The following is a 17,252-nucleotide window of genomic DNA, read 5'->3' as shown; positions in this document are numbered from 1 at the left end:
AGGGCCTAAGGAATAGATGAATGGCTGAAATGTTAGGAACAGTAGTCATTTTAACTGGACTTTCTTCCCAGCTGATTAGACTGAAAAACTTCTTAAGCCGTTTTGCTTTTGGAACTTGTAGGTTAGAAGTTACTACAGATGAGTAAAGGCAAAAACAGTAGGCTTTCAACCAGCACTGGCACTTTTATCAATAAAACAGTTAGTTTAAAAGGCTGTGGCTGCCGCTATCCAATTCTGGAGAGAGATAAACACTTTGTGTGTGTGTGTGTGTGTGTTAATTTATATTTTTTTAGGAGAACCTATTATTTTTTTAAACTGTCAACACTGGTTGGTCCAAAGTACAGTTCTACTTGTTTGTTTTGCTCCTTTATAAAGTCATTGTGATGATTAAAAAAGTAAGTATTCTTGGATCCTGTATTTTCCAATACTGATAGGTTTTGATTTACAGTTTAGTCACAATGAGACGAAGCTCAAGTATTGCTGGCAGCGCTGGTCGGCAGTCTATGATGGCACTGCGAGTGCAGGACAGCAACAAGATGGGTCTTCAGACGCCTCAGATGTAAGTGTTGCTTATCTTGCTAAGAATATGTATATAAAACTAACTCTAAAGAGACTTACTGTAGTTTGTTTCAGTGTCTAAGTAGCAGCTGAAAAAAAAAAAAGAACAGCAAAAAGAAAACTTTCTGCAGCTAAGGATATTTGCACAAGTGATCCAGTTCTGCAAAAAAAATTTTTTTAATCTATTTGTATACCCATGATACATCTCAAATTGTAACACTTTTCCCTATATATTTCTTTAGAGGTGACTGGGGGGGGAGGGCATGTGTATGAAATGTATACTTGCATATCTTGCAGAAGTAGTCATGATTAATTGACAAATAATGCATTAAAATCAGTTGGCTTTTCTGAGATGCTGATATGCTGAAGATGCTTAGGCTTATATGCATGTGTTTATAGTTTTCATACATGAGCAAAAGGTGAAATGATAGAAATATTCACTTGACTCCTTCTCCCTATCCCTCAGGAAGGACAGAGGTACGTTTGGGAAGCTGAGCATGAGCAAACCTACACCTGGAACTTCAGAAAGGAAAGTCAGCTTTTTTGGCAAGAGGTATCAAGAGCTTTAGATCTCTGTAATGTAAATTAAAACAATAACATCCCCACACCACTTTGTATTCTTTCTCTCTCAGTTGCTTTTCATTACAGCGAGTAATGGACCTTAGGCAAGCAAACCTTCAGATCTGCCATCCTCCATTCTTTGATCACTAAACAGTAATGCTGTGGAGTAGGAATTGCTCCGGGAGCTGTTCTTCCTCTTGGGAATGTAGACCTTAAGAGATCCTCAATAAATTTGCCTGGTTAAGGAAGAACAGTGTCTTCAGTACACTCTGCTTTAGGTTCTTCTAGTCTCTGAGATGCAAACCTTCCAAAAGTCTATAATCTTTCAGTTTAGTTCATGGTTTTCTGTGTTCCGGTGTCTTGCAAGGATCTTCTTTCATAGGACACTGCTGTTGCAGGGAACTACTCCTTTGAAATATTCCTTGAACACTTTAGTCTTTATATTTTGTTCAATAAACTGAAGAAAATATTCACCTAGAATGCAGTAATCCCTCTGTTGAATGTGTGCATCATTGATTCCGGGTTGCTGTTGTTTTTCCAGTCATCACAGAAACTTTCAGGCATCCCTTTGCACAACAAATCAGAAGAAACATAAAAATAGCAATTGTAGTGACTTAAATACTTAGAGAGTCCTTCTTTATTTGTGTTGTCACAAGAACTGTATCTATTTTTTGTTCTTAGAACTAGTGGGGTTGGAGGCTCACGCAACAGTCAGTATGGTGTGTTTGGTACAGAAAAGATCAAGGATCCCAGGCCACTTCATGACAAGGCATTCATCCAACAATGTATCAAGCAGCTTTGTGAGGTAACTTTTAAACTTATTCTAAATGTATGTTGTTAGGCATAAAAGGTGCTAATCAGAATATTTCTTTTTCATAGTTTCAACTTTAGATTTTTAGTGACTAATATGCCATGTTTCTTTCAGTTTCTTACTGAGAATGGTTATGCCCATAATGTTTCCATGAAATCACTACAGTCTCCATCAGTTAAGGACTTCTTAAAAATCTTCACTTTTGTCTATGGATTTCTTTGCCCTTCTTACGAACTGCCTGACTCCAAATTTGAAGAGGAAGTTCCCAAAGTTTTTAAAGAGCTTGGGTAAGATTATTATTATTAGTCTGTTATGTTAAATAGATATGACACAGCTAGAAAATTAAAAGCTAAAAATTCTGCATGATAGCTGGGGAGAATGCATAGGCTTCATTATTCCTCTGAAACTACAATCTTGTGATTACTTTGTTTAATTTTTGTTTAGCTCCAAGTTTACTCTCTGGAGTAACTGATTCTCTGATTCTCAGACTTTACTATACATTTTGTATTTGAGCTTGCAGAACTTCAGGTTGCTGGAAGCTTGCTTTGAAATGTAAAATCTAATTATTTGTCTTTATTTCTTTTAAACTTTGAAATACAGACACAAATCTTCTACTCTCTTGAAGGGTTCAAGGCCAGGTTGGATGGGGCTTTGAGCAACCTGGTCTAGTGGAAAGTGTTCCTGCCCATTGCAAAGGGGTTGGAATTAGATGAGCCTCAACGTCTTTTCCAACCCAAACCAGTCTATGATTCTATGAAAAGCTTTTTAATAGACTGTTCTGGTTCATTCTGTCAAAATCCAAGAACTAAAAAAAAAAAAAAAAAAAAAAAATTCAGAATGTTTGATTAGTTAAAAATAACTTTTCCTGTAATTTCTCTGTCTGCTTTTGAAGCAGAGAGTAGAAATAATGAAAATTACCACTGAGGTAAAAAAAACCACTAAGTAGCTGGGTGTTGTAATATCATTCAGTAAGTGTTTGGAATCAGTAGTGCACCAACACTTTCCAAGAAAGAAAATCCTCTGCTTGTTGATAATGGTGAATTTTTAGGTCTTATTAAAAAAAGTGAAGTGTAATTTGCTAGTGTAAATTCAAGCCCATGATGGTGTCAAAGCACCAGGACTCCTTAGATATAGGTATAAATCTGTTCTGTTCACTTCTTGGTATTTTAATAAAATCTGGGTTTAAGCTATAACTTTAAGTTTTCTTTTGAAAGTTAGAAAACAAACTTAAGTAATTCATTTTTAAAGATTCTTAGCCAAAATGGCTCGTGAGCACTTAGTTATAACTATCAGTTTATCGGTAGCTTCCTGCTCTATGTTCTTAAAATAATTTTGGGCAGCAGTCAGTCCAAACACAGAATAAAGTCTGCACTTCTGTCCCCCTTAACAAACAGAAGATTGAGATGATGTCTTTAATTAGCATGTTGCATGTTTTTAGCATGTTAATACTTTAATATGCAACTGTTCCAAAATTCTTTTCTGTAATTGCATGACATTAAGCTGATAATCAGCTGTTTTGTTTTCAAAGTGCCTTAGACCCAAGAAGCAAGAATCTTGCCCTCTAAGAACAGGATTCCTGTGTATCAATTTGTTTTCATATGTTAAGAAATCCTCCAGGCTTGCACACCCATTTTGGAAGTTCTATCATCTATTGACTATTACTCCCTCCCTCATGTTTGCCTTTCCTTTGAGGTCTTTGTCTCTTCATGAATCACCTCGTGCTTACAGGTTACCCACTCCTTTTTCCTTAGTACTACAGTGTCCATCCCTCCTCTGTAAGGGAGGCTAAGGAGTGTATGAAGGGACTGAGGACTGTCTGAAGGAATAGTTTACATTGCTTTTGTATGAGGCCTTAATTGTTCCTAATCTTTGAATATGCCTAAAGTCCATTTTTTCAATCATTTCTTCAATAGTGAGCCAGTAGAGGGAGGTGGTTGGCCCACTCTGCACTGATTGGTGTGGCCCTGCCTTTAATATTGTGTGCAATTTTGGGTACCTCAATATAAGAAAGGCATCAGACTATTAAAGTGTGTCCAGAGGAGGGTGGCCAAGATGGTGAAAGGCCTTGAGGGCAAGACTTATGAGGAGCAGCTGAGGTCACTTAGTCTGTTTAGCCTGGAGAAGAGAAGGCTGAGGGATGGCCATTGCAGTTTATAGCTTCCCCAAGAAGGGCAGCAGAGGGTGAGGTGCTGATCTCCCCTCTGGTGACCAGCAGTAATACACAAGGTAATGGAATGAAGCTGTGTCAGAGGAGGTTCAGATTGGACATTAGAAATAGGCTTCTCACCAAGAGGGTGGTCGCTTACTGGAACAGGTTCCCCAGGAAAGCAGTCACAGCACCAACACTGTCAGAGTTCAAGGAGCATCTGGACAATGCTTAGTCATATGGTTTAGTTTTAGTAGTCCTGCAAGGAGCAGGGAGTTGGACTCTATTCTTACGGGTCACTTCCAACTTGAAATATTCTTTGAATTACAAAATAAACCCATGGTAATTGAATAAAATAGTGTTGTGAGAACTCGGTTTACCTCCTTTGATGTACACTATAAAGTACAATTGAGTTTGTTCTTCATCTGTGCCTTGATCTACATGTAAATTGTTGGTTTTATGTCTACTTGTTTATCACTGTTTTCCACAGCTATAAAAATATGTATTTTCTTTGGCCTTGTAGGTATCCCTTTGCTTTGTCAAAAAGCTCTATGTACACAGTGGGAGCACCACACACGTGGCCTCAGATTGTGGCAGCTTTGGTGTGGTTAATTGATTGTGTCAAGGTAACATTTGTCCTTTTTAAGCCAAAATGTTTCCACTTTTTGGGCTGGAATGTTTATTTCAATACAGATCTCTTAAATGCTTTCTGAATATTTCTTTGATATTTATATAAAGAAGAAAAGTAGGTGTTCTTACCTGCTATCTGGGAGCTAGTCCTTAGCCTTAACTTTAGTATTGAGTTTTTAATGTCAAGTTATGGTGTTTTTTTAACTATGTGCACTGGATAAATTTGTGTATGAGAGAGGTGGAAGGAGATGATAACTTAAATATAAAAATGTGAAAAGGTAATGGGTGTAATTCATGCATCTTCAGTGCTTATCATCTTGTGAGATCTGCCATCTTCTCCTACATTTGAAATCTAAAGATGGAATTTTCAATAGCAATTATTCAAGTGTTCTGTGATCAGTTTACAGAATGGGGTGGGTTTGTGTTTGGGAGCAGCTTGCTTGTTTGTTTTTTCAAGTGTTAACTCTGCTGCTGCCAGCTCAGGTCTGAACAAAATTTGGAATCTGTGACAAGTTCACTGCTGAATTGATCACACATAAAAATACCATCTTTTATGCTGAAAAGATACATTTGGCTTAGCAAGGCAGTATGTCAGTGTTGAATTGGAGTTAATGCCTCTTCACCTTTTTAGTCATCTAAACACAGGTTTATACCCTGATGTGATTGGTCACATTCTGAAGCAGCATCTTTGCACCCACTTCCTGAAATCCTAATCCAGTGTTACTCTGCTTCTTATCGTGAACATGAAACTAATATGAAAACAATGGAGATCTTCACACTTGCTCTTTGTATACACCTGTGCCTTTCAGTTGTATGCTGCCGTGAGGGAAAATGCGCCATCGTTTGATGATGGACAGAACAGGGGAGGAGAGACAGATGACGGAATTGTACATAGTAAGGTACCATGATTATCAGAGCTGTTCAACTGAATTTTTCGATATGCTGTAACAGCACAAATATGACACAACAATTTTATCTGAATTTATATATTCTGTTCTGATTTATATTCACAGAGTTCTCTAGGAAGTATAGTGTCATCATATAAAAAGCCTGATCAACTAGTTTAACAGAGTATAGTGTAAAGACAGTGACTTCATCATAAATTGGTGGCTCTTGCAGATACCTACTCAGTTCACCGTTTAAAAATTGGTTGTAATATTTAATTTTTGAGCCACAGAATAGGGTGGCAATGTAATTCAGGCACTTAAAAATCTAGCAGCTTGCTTTCTTTCAGATTTATCATAGATTATTAGTACTACTCAGATTTAACTCAGGGTCAGCCCGCAACAGATGTTTGGAAGGGATTATATGATGTGCAAAAAAATCAAATTAAATCATAATTTTGGACTAAGGTTACAAATCTAACAGTTGACAAGTAAAAATGCTTTAAAACTAATTGTGTGCTTATACCCTGATACATATGCATATATGTTGAAACAAAATTTAAAATATTGTTGTAATTGCTTCTGAAAGATATGTAATTTAAAGTCTCAAGTAAATTCTTGTATAATTCTAGATTTTAATTTAGAATTAATTCTTTAATTCTAGATCAGTACTCTTGACATCTGCATATCTCAAGTATAGTGGTCGTATTTAGGTCTGTTAAACAGACCTACCATTTTCATAAACTAGCATGAAAGCATCATATGCTTCAAGATAAAAAGTTCTTAAATATTGTATCTACTGTTATTGTTAGGTATTGCAGAAAAATATATCGAGTATTTCCAGACCTTTCTTAATGTGAATTCTAGATGTTGCCTCCTGCCAAGATATAATCTGTTGACATTTTATGTTTTAAAAGAGGGAAAAATGTTGATTTTTACAGAAGTGCAGTCAAACCAGTGAAAGATATTTTTGACGTCAGTTCAGTCCCATTGGTTGAGTAGATTTAGACTATGTAGATATTTTACAGCCCTTTGAATTGTTGAAATGAAAACTTTTTAAACTGTTTTCAGGTTTTCATGGATTATTGTGTGAAGTGCTATGAGCAATTCATGAAAGGGGGAGATACTTTTGAAGAATTGGATGCAGAAGTGCAGTCAAAATTGAGTAAGTTTTCATGTTTTAATGAAGTATTTGTGTTACTGGTTTCTTTCCTCGTTGTAAAGTGAGCAAAACTGCTGCAAGTGAATGTGATCTGAAGTAGGGGAAGCCAAAATTCTGAAGTACCTTTCAGTCACTCTGACTCAATTTTTTTTTTTTTTTTTAATGCATTTTTACTAGTTTGGACAGATGGGTCATGCTCTACTATCAGCTATACCTGTACAACACTATTGTTTTCATGGCTTTGTGACAGCAAAGCAGTACACAGTTCTTCAGATACAAATTCCATCTATGCAGATGTTCTTGTTTGTCTGACAAAGTTAATAGTTAAAAATAGAAAAATATTACCAGAGGGTGCACATTTGATGAGTAAGGAAGTTCAGCTTCTAAAAGCTCTGAAAACAGCTTGCAAGTGTTCCAAACTCTATTGTTAAGGTTCCCATGTATGATTCACCATGCAACCATGCTTATCATCAGGGTGATGGAAAAGTATTAATTTTTTTTTTACTTATTCGTTTCATCACCTACAGAAATGAAAACAGAATATGAGAACAAGGAGGAAAAGTAGTTTTCTTTGTGCTCTACTATGAAAAGCCAGAATAAGGACACTTCTATTGCAAGCTGGAGTCATCAGTTGGAGAGATTACAAGCTACCAGATCGTTACTAGATATTAGTAGGAAAAAGTAAACATGGCATTGTTTAGCAAACACTGAAGGAAGTAAGGGAAAAAGATGTCTTAAGAGGCAAGGAAGTATGTGGATGAGAAAGGAGTATACAAATCAGCTTACCTTGTGAACCTGGAATAGATGGAACTTACCTAACAAACACTATCTTGTAGTGTGAACTATATGACAGTTTGGAAAATGATCTCACATGAGCGATTTTGACCTCTTAAGAAATAAGTTTTTCAGTCCTCACTTTGTATCCTGTTTGGGGGGTTTTGCCTATTTGCTTTGTAATTGAAGTGTGTGGGGGTTTTTCTGATGGCCTTGTTAGTTGTTTTGGTTGGGTTCGTTTGTTGGTGGTTTTGTTTCCTTAAAATAATTGTCCAGATAATGGGTATTTACTGTGCTGAAGCTAAAGCACAGATACTCAGATTAGGTGATGATATTCAGTGAGATTAACTTGTAACTTCCACCCTCTTTTCCACCTCCCCAGAGGATTTATTTAATATAGATGAATTCCAGATAGAAAGTTTAGCAGCTGACAACAAAAGACTTCATGAAGAGATTGCAAGACTAGAAAAAGAAAAGGAAAATGAGCCGGTTAGTAAACTGTTTCTATACTTGTTTACGTGGTGGAGTTGCATTTTCTGTTATTGACCATTGTTGATTGTTGTTAAGCAAAAATGCTGATATTAAAAAATGGAAAATTATTATCAGTGCTGTAAGAGATTTAAATCAGGCTAAGTTATTACAGGCTCTATACCATTACAGTACAAGGCATTTACTGTGGAATTTTCAGTCACTGATATTGTGCAGACACTTTCAGGTAACAAAATCTTGCATTGACTGAAATGTTAATAAAATAGTTGAAAGACTTTTTTTTTTTTTTTTTTTTTCCCCTGAACTTCAACATTATTTCTTCAAAACATGTTGGTATGAGAACTCCTTAGGGGTCAGAAGAACTTTTTATAAGAGCAGGTAGTAATAGGATAAAAGGTAGTGGCCTCAGACTGAAAAAGGGTAGATTTAGATGAGATATTAGGAAGAAACTCTTCACTATGGGTTTGGTGAGGCACTGGAACAGGTGTCCAGAAAAGCCATGGCTGCCTCATCCCTGGCAGTGTTCAAAGCAAGGTTGGATGGGGCTTTGAGCAAGCTGGTCTAGTGGAAGATATTCCTGCCTGTGGCAGGGGGGTTAGAACTGAGTGATCTTTAACAATTCCATTGGCTCAACAGTAACAGTATATTTTAGGGAAAATTTCTTGTTTGAAAAGTTGGATTCTGCTTTTTAATACATCAGGAGTTCAAAAATGCTTTAGTGGCTCTGCAGCTGGCTAATTGAGACTCCTGGATACTGTGCAAAATGTGCTGCTTGTGTTCCCAGCTTCCCGTAGATTTCTGCCCTTTGTGTATTATTATACTTAAGCTGTGAATTACCTGTAGTAAGAAATTTATTAATGCAATACCTAATGCAAATCAAAGGCTAAACACAGGAACTAAGGTACAAACCATATTTTCAGACCTTTTTATTGTTTAAAGATACTTAAGTTGACTCAGCTGTCACAGGTAAAATTTATTAAAGTTCTTTAATTTTATGTTTATACTATTGAAGTTGACCAATTAATTTATTGTCTTGTCTGGAAAGTAAGATCATTATTTTAGATTAATATAATTATGGCTGTTCTTTCAATCCATTTACTAGGATCGTAGAGTATCACTACGAAATGTGAAAGCATCTCTTCAATCAGATGTTCAGAAATACCAGGCTTACTTAGCTAATCTGGAATCTCACGTAGCCATCCTTGATCAAAAAAAGGAAGGTGTGAATGAGGAAGTTGAGACAGCAGGTAAGAAGGTTTTGGTCACAAATGTAATAGTGAAGCTAGAAATAGATTTAAAATAACCGTAAATCTCAGTGTCAGGACAGAGAGAATATGAAGATGGCACAAATAACTGCAAAATGGATTGCTAGTAGAGATTGGTTTTTGGCTGATAGCTGCTTGTACACTGGAGTAATGACATACAGTTATTTACTAATAAAAATACAGAGAGATGAGGTTTAACTATATAGGCTGGTATTTTACGTACATTTAACAAATGTTTGTAAACTTAGAAATGGAAGTAGAAGCAATGAAGCAGGAGAATGCCCGGCTCCAGCACATCTTTGATAACCAAAAGTACTCGGTTGCGGACATTGAGAGAATAAATCATGAGAGAAATGAGTTGCAGCAAACCATTAACAAGCTGACTAAGGAAGTAGAGGCAGAAGAACATCAGCTGTGGAATGAAGAGCTGAAATATGCTAGGAGTAAAGAGGCGGTATGTGAAAACCCTACTACGCTGCGAGGTGGCTATCAGTTTTCATCATATAAGCTTAAACCTTGGACTTGGACTATTGCTAACTTCTTTCCTAAATAATCTTAACAGCAGCATAGATAAGTCTTAATAGCCTAAAGTGACAAGAATGGCTTCTGTTTACAATCTTGCTGAAAAAATGCGAGGTGTTTGTTTTGTGGGGTTTGGTGGGGGTTTTTTTTCCCCCCATTTCTGTTTTGAGCACAATGGAACTGTATTCTTTCCATTTTTTCTTTTTTTCCTGCATCATAAGGATGTTAGAATATGCACCACTGTCAGGTCTCACTGTTTTAGCATCAAGAACTTTTACAATATTAGCAGTTTCAGGCTAATAAGATTTCATGGCAAGAAAGTAATGCAAAATTAGAGCTTTAAATCAGTATCCACATGCATTTAGGACCAGATTGATCCCTAATATGTAAGGTTTAATAGATTTTAAGGGACAAATTCAGTTCCCTCAAACAGATGAAAGGATGTGGTCCTATAAGTGGTGGGATTTAAAAGCTTCTGCTTTGCTAGATGGAGAACTAAAGAACTTGCATTTGGCAGGGTTACCCTTTATCAAACACTTGGTATTATTAAGTAAAATTCTTCATACTGTGCAAGTATGAAGCACATAACTGTAAAAAATATTTGTTTTTTGGTGTTTTCATGTAAATGGCACTCATTAATCAGAACATAGAGCATTTAATAAGCTTTGGTTAGAGGTATGCTCAAGTGTTATTAGGATATGTGGCCTTTCCTGTCAAAACTAACAAGAAAAACATATCAACATGATAACTGATCAGTTTTAGTTATTTGTATTATTTTCAAGAATGGTTTTCCTTCCTTGTCAACTAATCCTCAAAAAGCTGAGGCAGAAAAAAAATACAGCAGATGAGTAGGGAAAAAAAAACCAGGTGAAACCATTCAGTCTTACCCATACACACTAGAAACTGTCAGGAGCAAATTTTGAAAGAATCATAAACCAGCGCTTAATCCAAACAGTGCAAACTGCTGGACTGTCAGTACATACAGCTTTTGCATACTGTGGCATGATATGGAATCATGTTTCTACACAGCAACTCAGACACCTGTTTATAGCTCTGTATGTATAATTTTTGCAAGCTTTTCACTTACATTTTCTGTATGATTTTTGCCCTTTTCTCCTCTGAACAGATCGAAATGCAACTGGCAGAGTACCATAAACTGGCTCGAAAGCTGAAATTAATTCCAGTAAGTGCTGAGAATTCCAAAGGCCATGACTTTGAGATTCAGTTTAATCCTGATGCAGGACCAAGTTGCCTAGTCAAATACAGAACTCAGATCAAGGTGAGTAGACTTAACACTAAATGTTTCTGTTACCACTCATAAAAAAACATTTCTTTGGAAATGCTGGAAAGGTCTCTCTTAACCTCTTGATGAAACTTAATTGAAAATCTTGTGTGATGCATTGCCGTAACTACATTATAGTATAGGAAGGAAAATTGCTGTTGAAGGGTGTAGCAGCCTAAATAAAAACGGGAGAGGGAGGAGATATACTGAGATACATCTTGGCTCAAACTAAAAAACTGCATTAACCAGATCTCGTATGTGTATTACAGGGTCCCCTTATGGAGATCATAAACCAGACTGAGGAAGAAATTAGGAAAGTTACTCAACAGAAGATGGCTTTGGAAGATACTTTGGAACAGGTCTGTTGGTTAATGAAGATTAGGACTAAGATACTGTAATGTCATCTGCTGTTCTCCTTTGGCCTTTTGCATGGGTGAAGTGTGGTGTGGTCGGTTGGTTTTTGTTTGGGTAGGTTTTGATGTTTTGTTTGGGTTTTTTGTTGTTGTTTTGTTGGGTAGGGGTGGGGTTTTTTTGGGGGTGGAAGGGGGGTGCTGTGAGAAGATTGCTTTAATTATGATGGAACCTAAAAGTTTCTGTGAGACTTAGGGTCTCCTTCTGTTGGTTTAAATAATATATATTCCCTGCATTGAAGATTATGCAGTTTACACGTATTTGACCATAAACATTGGAAAGGTTTGGTTTTAGTAAGTTGCCTGCTCCAATCTGTTGTGTGGCTTACCATCGCTGACACGTTGTCACGAGGAAGGTTTTTAGCAATATTGGGTTCAGGATGGTTTAAAATTTCTTGGCTACCACGTGTTGCTTGTGATGGCATGGGCTTATATGCTGGAATTCTTTTTGAATTATATTTTCTTGGTCATGTTTTCATTTTAGATGAATGTAATGGTAGCGGACAAGAAAAGCAGTGTGAAAACACTAAAAGAAGAAGCTGAAAAGCTGGATGATCTTTACCGTCAGAAGCTTAAGGTAGAACATTTTATCAGTTGATGACAATCTATCCTTGATGTCCTTAATCTTTATACATAAGTTTTAGGTTTGCATTTTTGTTTGGACCTCTGGCCTTGCCTCATTACATTCCTCTTGCAGGAGTCTCTAGTTCTTTTCAGAAATATTTCTGTGCTACCTTAAGTGAGTCAATTTTCACTTTCTTGTAACAGAATCTGGCATCATACTTCAGCAGATTCTGTAAATCATAAGCTACTACGTCCAGTAATAAAAGTAGTGGCAATCATCTCCTGACCTCAGGATTTCTCAAAGCATGTGCTTGAAGGAGATTTTAGAGTTAACAGAATCTGCCTTGTCTATTCAGCTCATATATAATAAATACAAGTTTTAGTAAACATGTTTAATCACATTAAAAAGTAAGGAAGAAATTATTTGACTAAAAGCACACTAAATGTTGTAATAATATAAAACTGTTGCTTTCTTGGTTTTTTTTCTACCCCAGTGAGGGAGTGGACCCTATCCTAAGTGGCTGCTTCAGTACCTCCCAGCTATCAGTATGGCTTTGGTGAGGCTGTGGTGCCCAGGAGAAAAATGCTTTTTGAACTAATCTAGTGTCTCACGTAACTGCTCTTCTAAATCAAATTCCTGAGCTATAACCACAAAACAGGGTTATTTCATTGTTAATGTCTGCTTAGGTGGCTGAGGGCGATTAATTTAGTTTATACCTGAAACTTTAGGTTTGGGGGATGTCCTTATTTTCTTTTCTTAGTTCTGAGTTTGGAGTTACTTGTTTGATTTCTGAATTCAAGTATCAGAATGTAATCAGGTAATATAAATGAGGAAAAAAAATCCTAATTATTCCTGAGTTATGCAATTTATTTATTTTTCCTCTTATGTTTACAGGAGGCAGAAGAGGAAGAGCAAAAATGTGCAAGTGAACTGGAATTGTTAGAGAAGCATAAGCAATTACTTGAGAGTGGTGTCAATGAAGGTCTCAGTGAAGCCACAAATGAATTGCATGATCTGCAACGAAAGTAAGGCCCATGACTTCAAGTTGTTTGCGTAGTTTATTTTGGGATTTTTAAGTTCTAAGGATAAAGACATTTTCTTGAATCCTAGCATAAAATTCCTTGCTGAGCTGGTATCCATTCCAGTATATTAATTTCATGAGTTCACAATTGAAAGATTTTTCTCCTCCACATTTAGTGTTTTGCTATAATATTTCTCTGCTGTATCAGAACTCCTGATACCCATGTAATTTTTTTTTTTTTATATATATATGGTTGTAGTAAAGAAATCAGTTTGTTTCCAAACTTACGTGACAGCTACATTTTTACAGCCCTACAGTCTGGAAAAACTGTTCTGACTCTAGTCTGACTAAGGCACTTGGTTTCTTACTGGTTAGCACAATATGGTCCTTTTTATTCTAACTTGAGAATATATAGATCTATATTGGTTCAAGTTGAGACTAATAGAAAAAAATTATGGCTAATGACAATATATCAGACTTGAAGTGATTGTTTTAGATGTCAGGAATTTAATAATTATGGACGTGACTTTGAGTGTCTTTACTTTTCAGGTATCAAGTTGTTCTGCAAGCGAAAACAGAAGAGAGAAGGAAAGCTGGTGATAACTTGCATCGTCTTTTGGAAGTCATTGCTAGTCATGTACTATCTACAGAGGTAAGCTAAAACATGATATTCCTAATTAATTCTTTCTAGAAACATTTGCAACTGCAGCTAAATACACAGAAATTGGAACTTACTTTTTCCAATAAAGTAACAGTTACTTTGGAGCTGCTCCACTGAGTCTGTGGATTCTAGTTAAATAAATTTGTTGACAAAACCTTTGGCACAAATAATCAAAACTGATCATTAAATTTCAACAGTAACATCCTGCCAGGTTTAATCTGCTTCTAGTAGACAACTTTCAGATAAGTGTTTAACTGAAATCACTTAACATGTGCAATGACTGCTTAAAGTGCTTTAGCAGAACCAGTTTCAATAGAGACCATGATCTAATAAACTTTCTATAACTCTTCCAGAAATATCTTGAGGAACAGAATGTGAAAATTGAGAAAGACTATAAGGAATTCATGTCTGAAGATCTATTGTCAACCTTGACAGGAATTCTAGACAGTTATAAAAAGAAGGCTGAAAGTCTGTAATTGCTGAAAAGGTGAAGATGAAACTTTCCGAAGCTCTGGTATGGTGCCTTCTAAAAGGATAAGTCCTTGTTATGTTCAGCAGCAGAACTGGTTTTAAGTGTAAAGAAATGTTTTTATGAATTTGTTTTGTTATGTGGGCACAAATACGTTTAAAATTTAACCAATATATTTGCATTTTCTAAGAAAAGGCTTTGCTTACACTTCCTCCTTGCTATGTAATAAACATGATTACAAACACCTGTTGCAGGACAATTGTGGAACAACTAAATTTTGGTTTTCTTTATAATAAAATCATTTATCTCCTGGGAACATTAATAAGACAAGAGTGCAGTTAACTTGTTACAGTAACAAATCGGAGTGGACTTAAAGATGGAACCACAAGTAACAGCATAAATGCAGAGGGTAGTGACAACTTGAAATACGGCTACTTTAAAATAACTACTGGTTTTTGTAAATGTGTAATATTTAAGAGAAAAGTTATGCTTTCCTTTTTAGAGTATAGCTTGTGCATTTCCTAATATACATATATAGTTAGCGCACATGCATGACTGCATATCCATCCTTAAGCCTTTCTTTTACTAGTAAGGCCAAATGTGAGTGTATTTCAGCCTCCGTCTTGTTCAGTTATCTATGAAACTGCCCAGAGAACCCTCTTACATAAGATTTTTTTTTTTTTTTAACCGAAACCTCTTTGAAAAGATCAGTAGTTACACAGTCTCGTAAATAGTCTAGAGAAAGATAATCAGTTTGAAAACAAAGTTCTGTCTCTAAGTGCTCATAGTCCCAGATGAAACCTCACTGAATTTTACAAATTTACACTTGAATGTGTAAACCAGAGATAGCTTTAAGTAGGGCAACATGTGAATTCTGGCAATCTAGCTAGTCAGTTGTAGATTTCGCTAATGTTCCATACATCAAAATGGTCCAAAATGAGTCTGCTTTCTTAGAACAGTAGGACAGGCTCTGGTTTATTTATTTTTCTTTCTTCGGAAAGTAGCAGTAAAATTAGTGCATGGGGAACTCCATTCCAAATACATTGAAGAAAATGTAACCCATCTCTTGAATATGTACTTCTTTGTCAGTGCTATGTGGAAGTAGTATCTTATCTACTCTGTATATACCTTTGGTTTTTTTGTTTTTGTTTTTTTGTGGGTTTTTTTTGTGTTTGGTTTTTTTGGTTTTGTTTTTTTTTTTAAAGTAATAAAAATTCAGCATTTATGTCTTGGTTAGTTTAGTTTATGGTAGCATTTTCTAATAAAAGTACTGAAGTATTCCAGTGTTTTTAAGAGTTCACTGATTTTAAAAAAAAAAAAAATAAGAAAAAGATAAAAACAACTTTGCAGTCTGAAAAAAGGGGTTTAGCAGCCAACAGCTAAATGAAGTTGTTGCTCAATTGTATAATGAGATACCATATTTGAATGAAACACAGATCCCTACGATATACAGCAAAACTTAAGCTGGACCAAAACTTAATCTGAATGCAGACTGCAAATTGAAACCAAATTGTCTTTAGTTCTATGCTATTTTTGCAAAGGATATACAAATCTCTTTAATATAGTGTGTAAAACTTCTGGCTCTGGTATATTTTGTTTCAGGTATTATGATAATGATGGCATTATATAAGCTTCTAACTTTCTGTTCTTTTGTTGTACTGCAGACATTTAATTTGACAGCTGTAAGTTTTCTGCTAGGTGGGTAGTATTTCTGGTTCCATCTGTGATCCTCTTTCATTATACCTTTACAAACTTTTTTCCTGTAACAGCTTAGTCCTTATCAAATCTCAGTTCCTTCTCTTCATAAGGTTTTCTAAAGCAATATTCTTCTAATTGGGGAAAACTGTGAACCACACAAAAAAATCATGTTTCTCTAAAATATGTGTTTACTTAGGGGCTATTGATAGCTGTTCATCTCTGCTTCTCTAACTGACTGTTCTTCTGTTTATTAGTATCCACCTGTTCTTTGCCATGTGAGGTAGTCAGTAAACTGAGTAAATGAAAGCAAAATATATGTCATTTACAAGGAATGATACCAACCCAATGGTAAAAGATTAAAGAATCAAGGTCACAACTTTTTTATGTACTGGCAAATGTAATATTCTGAAATTAGCCTTCAGTAATAAAAAGTCCACATTTGTCATGTTGGCAAAATGTTTTTGTTATTGGGCTGTACAAATCTGTATGTCAGTTAAACTGACTTGACTCCAGAACAAGCTCAGGTTTTGACCAAGGTTCTGTAAAATACTGTGGGGATTTTTATGTCGGAGCACAGCACCAATTAATATGGGCCAGTGTGTACTAGGTGATGCCTCTTCACATTTTACACTGGAGGGAATTTTTCAATGCTTCTTGAACACAGAAATATAGAATAGTTAGGGTTGGAAAGGACCTTAAGATCATCTAAGTCCAACCCCCCTGCTACAAGCAGGAACACCTCACACTAAACCATATCACCCAAGGCTCTGTCCAGCCTGGCCTTGAACACCGCCAGGGATGGAGCATTCACAACTTCCTTTGGCAACCCATTCCAGTGCCTGACCACTCCTACACTAAAGAACTTATTCCTTATATCTAATCTAAACTTCCCCTGTTTAAGTTTTAACCTGTTACATCTTGTCCTATCACTACAGTCCCTAACGAATAGGCCCTCCCCAGCACTCCTATAGCTCCCCTTCAGATACTGGAAGGCTGTTATGAGGTCTCCACGCAGCCTTCTCTTCTCCAGGCTGAACAGCCCCAACTTTCTCCGCCTGTCTCCATACGGGAGGAGCTCCAGTCCCCTGATCATCCTCGTGGCCCTCCTCTGGACTTGTTCCAACAGTTCCATGTCCTTTTCATGTTGAGGACACCAGAACTGCACACAATACTCCAAGTGAGGTCTCACGAGAGCAGAGGGGCAGGATCACCTCCTTTGACCTGCTGGTCACGCTCCTTTTGATGCAGCCCAGGATACGGTTGGCTTTCTGGGCTGCGAGTGCACACTGAAGCCGGCTCATGTTCATTTTTTCATTGACCAACACCCCCAAGTCCTTCTCTGCA

At 36.4% G+C, this 17,252-nt stretch overlaps 1 protein-coding gene across 1 annotated transcript; it reads left to right on the top strand.

The window, feature by feature from the left end:
- Positions 1 to 458: 458 nt before the first annotated feature.
- On the top strand, positions 459 to 14,217 carry NDC80 (NDC80 kinetochore complex component; the record flags this gene model as incomplete). Its single annotated transcript, XM_080611794.1, has 16 exons — positions 459 to 559; positions 1,025 to 1,111; positions 1,801 to 1,924; positions 2,045 to 2,217; positions 4,600 to 4,702; positions 5,516 to 5,605; positions 6,662 to 6,755; positions 7,909 to 8,015; positions 9,118 to 9,262; positions 9,529 to 9,734; positions 10,929 to 11,081; positions 11,354 to 11,443; positions 11,979 to 12,071; positions 12,954 to 13,084; positions 13,630 to 13,732; positions 14,095 to 14,217. The coding sequence occupies 16 exons, from the start codon at positions 459 to 461 to the stop codon at positions 14,215 to 14,217; spliced, it is 1,923 nt and encodes a 640-aa protein (XP_080467920.1).
- Positions 14,218 to 17,252: the final 3,035 nt, after the last annotated feature.

This window comes from Psittacula echo (assembly GCF_963264785.1).
Source record: "Psittacula echo genome assembly, chromosome: 2".
Taxonomy (NCBI): domain Eukaryota; kingdom Metazoa; phylum Chordata; class Aves; order Psittaciformes; family Psittacidae; genus Psittacula; species Psittacula echo.
This window is presented reverse-complemented; position numbering and strand designations above follow the sequence as displayed.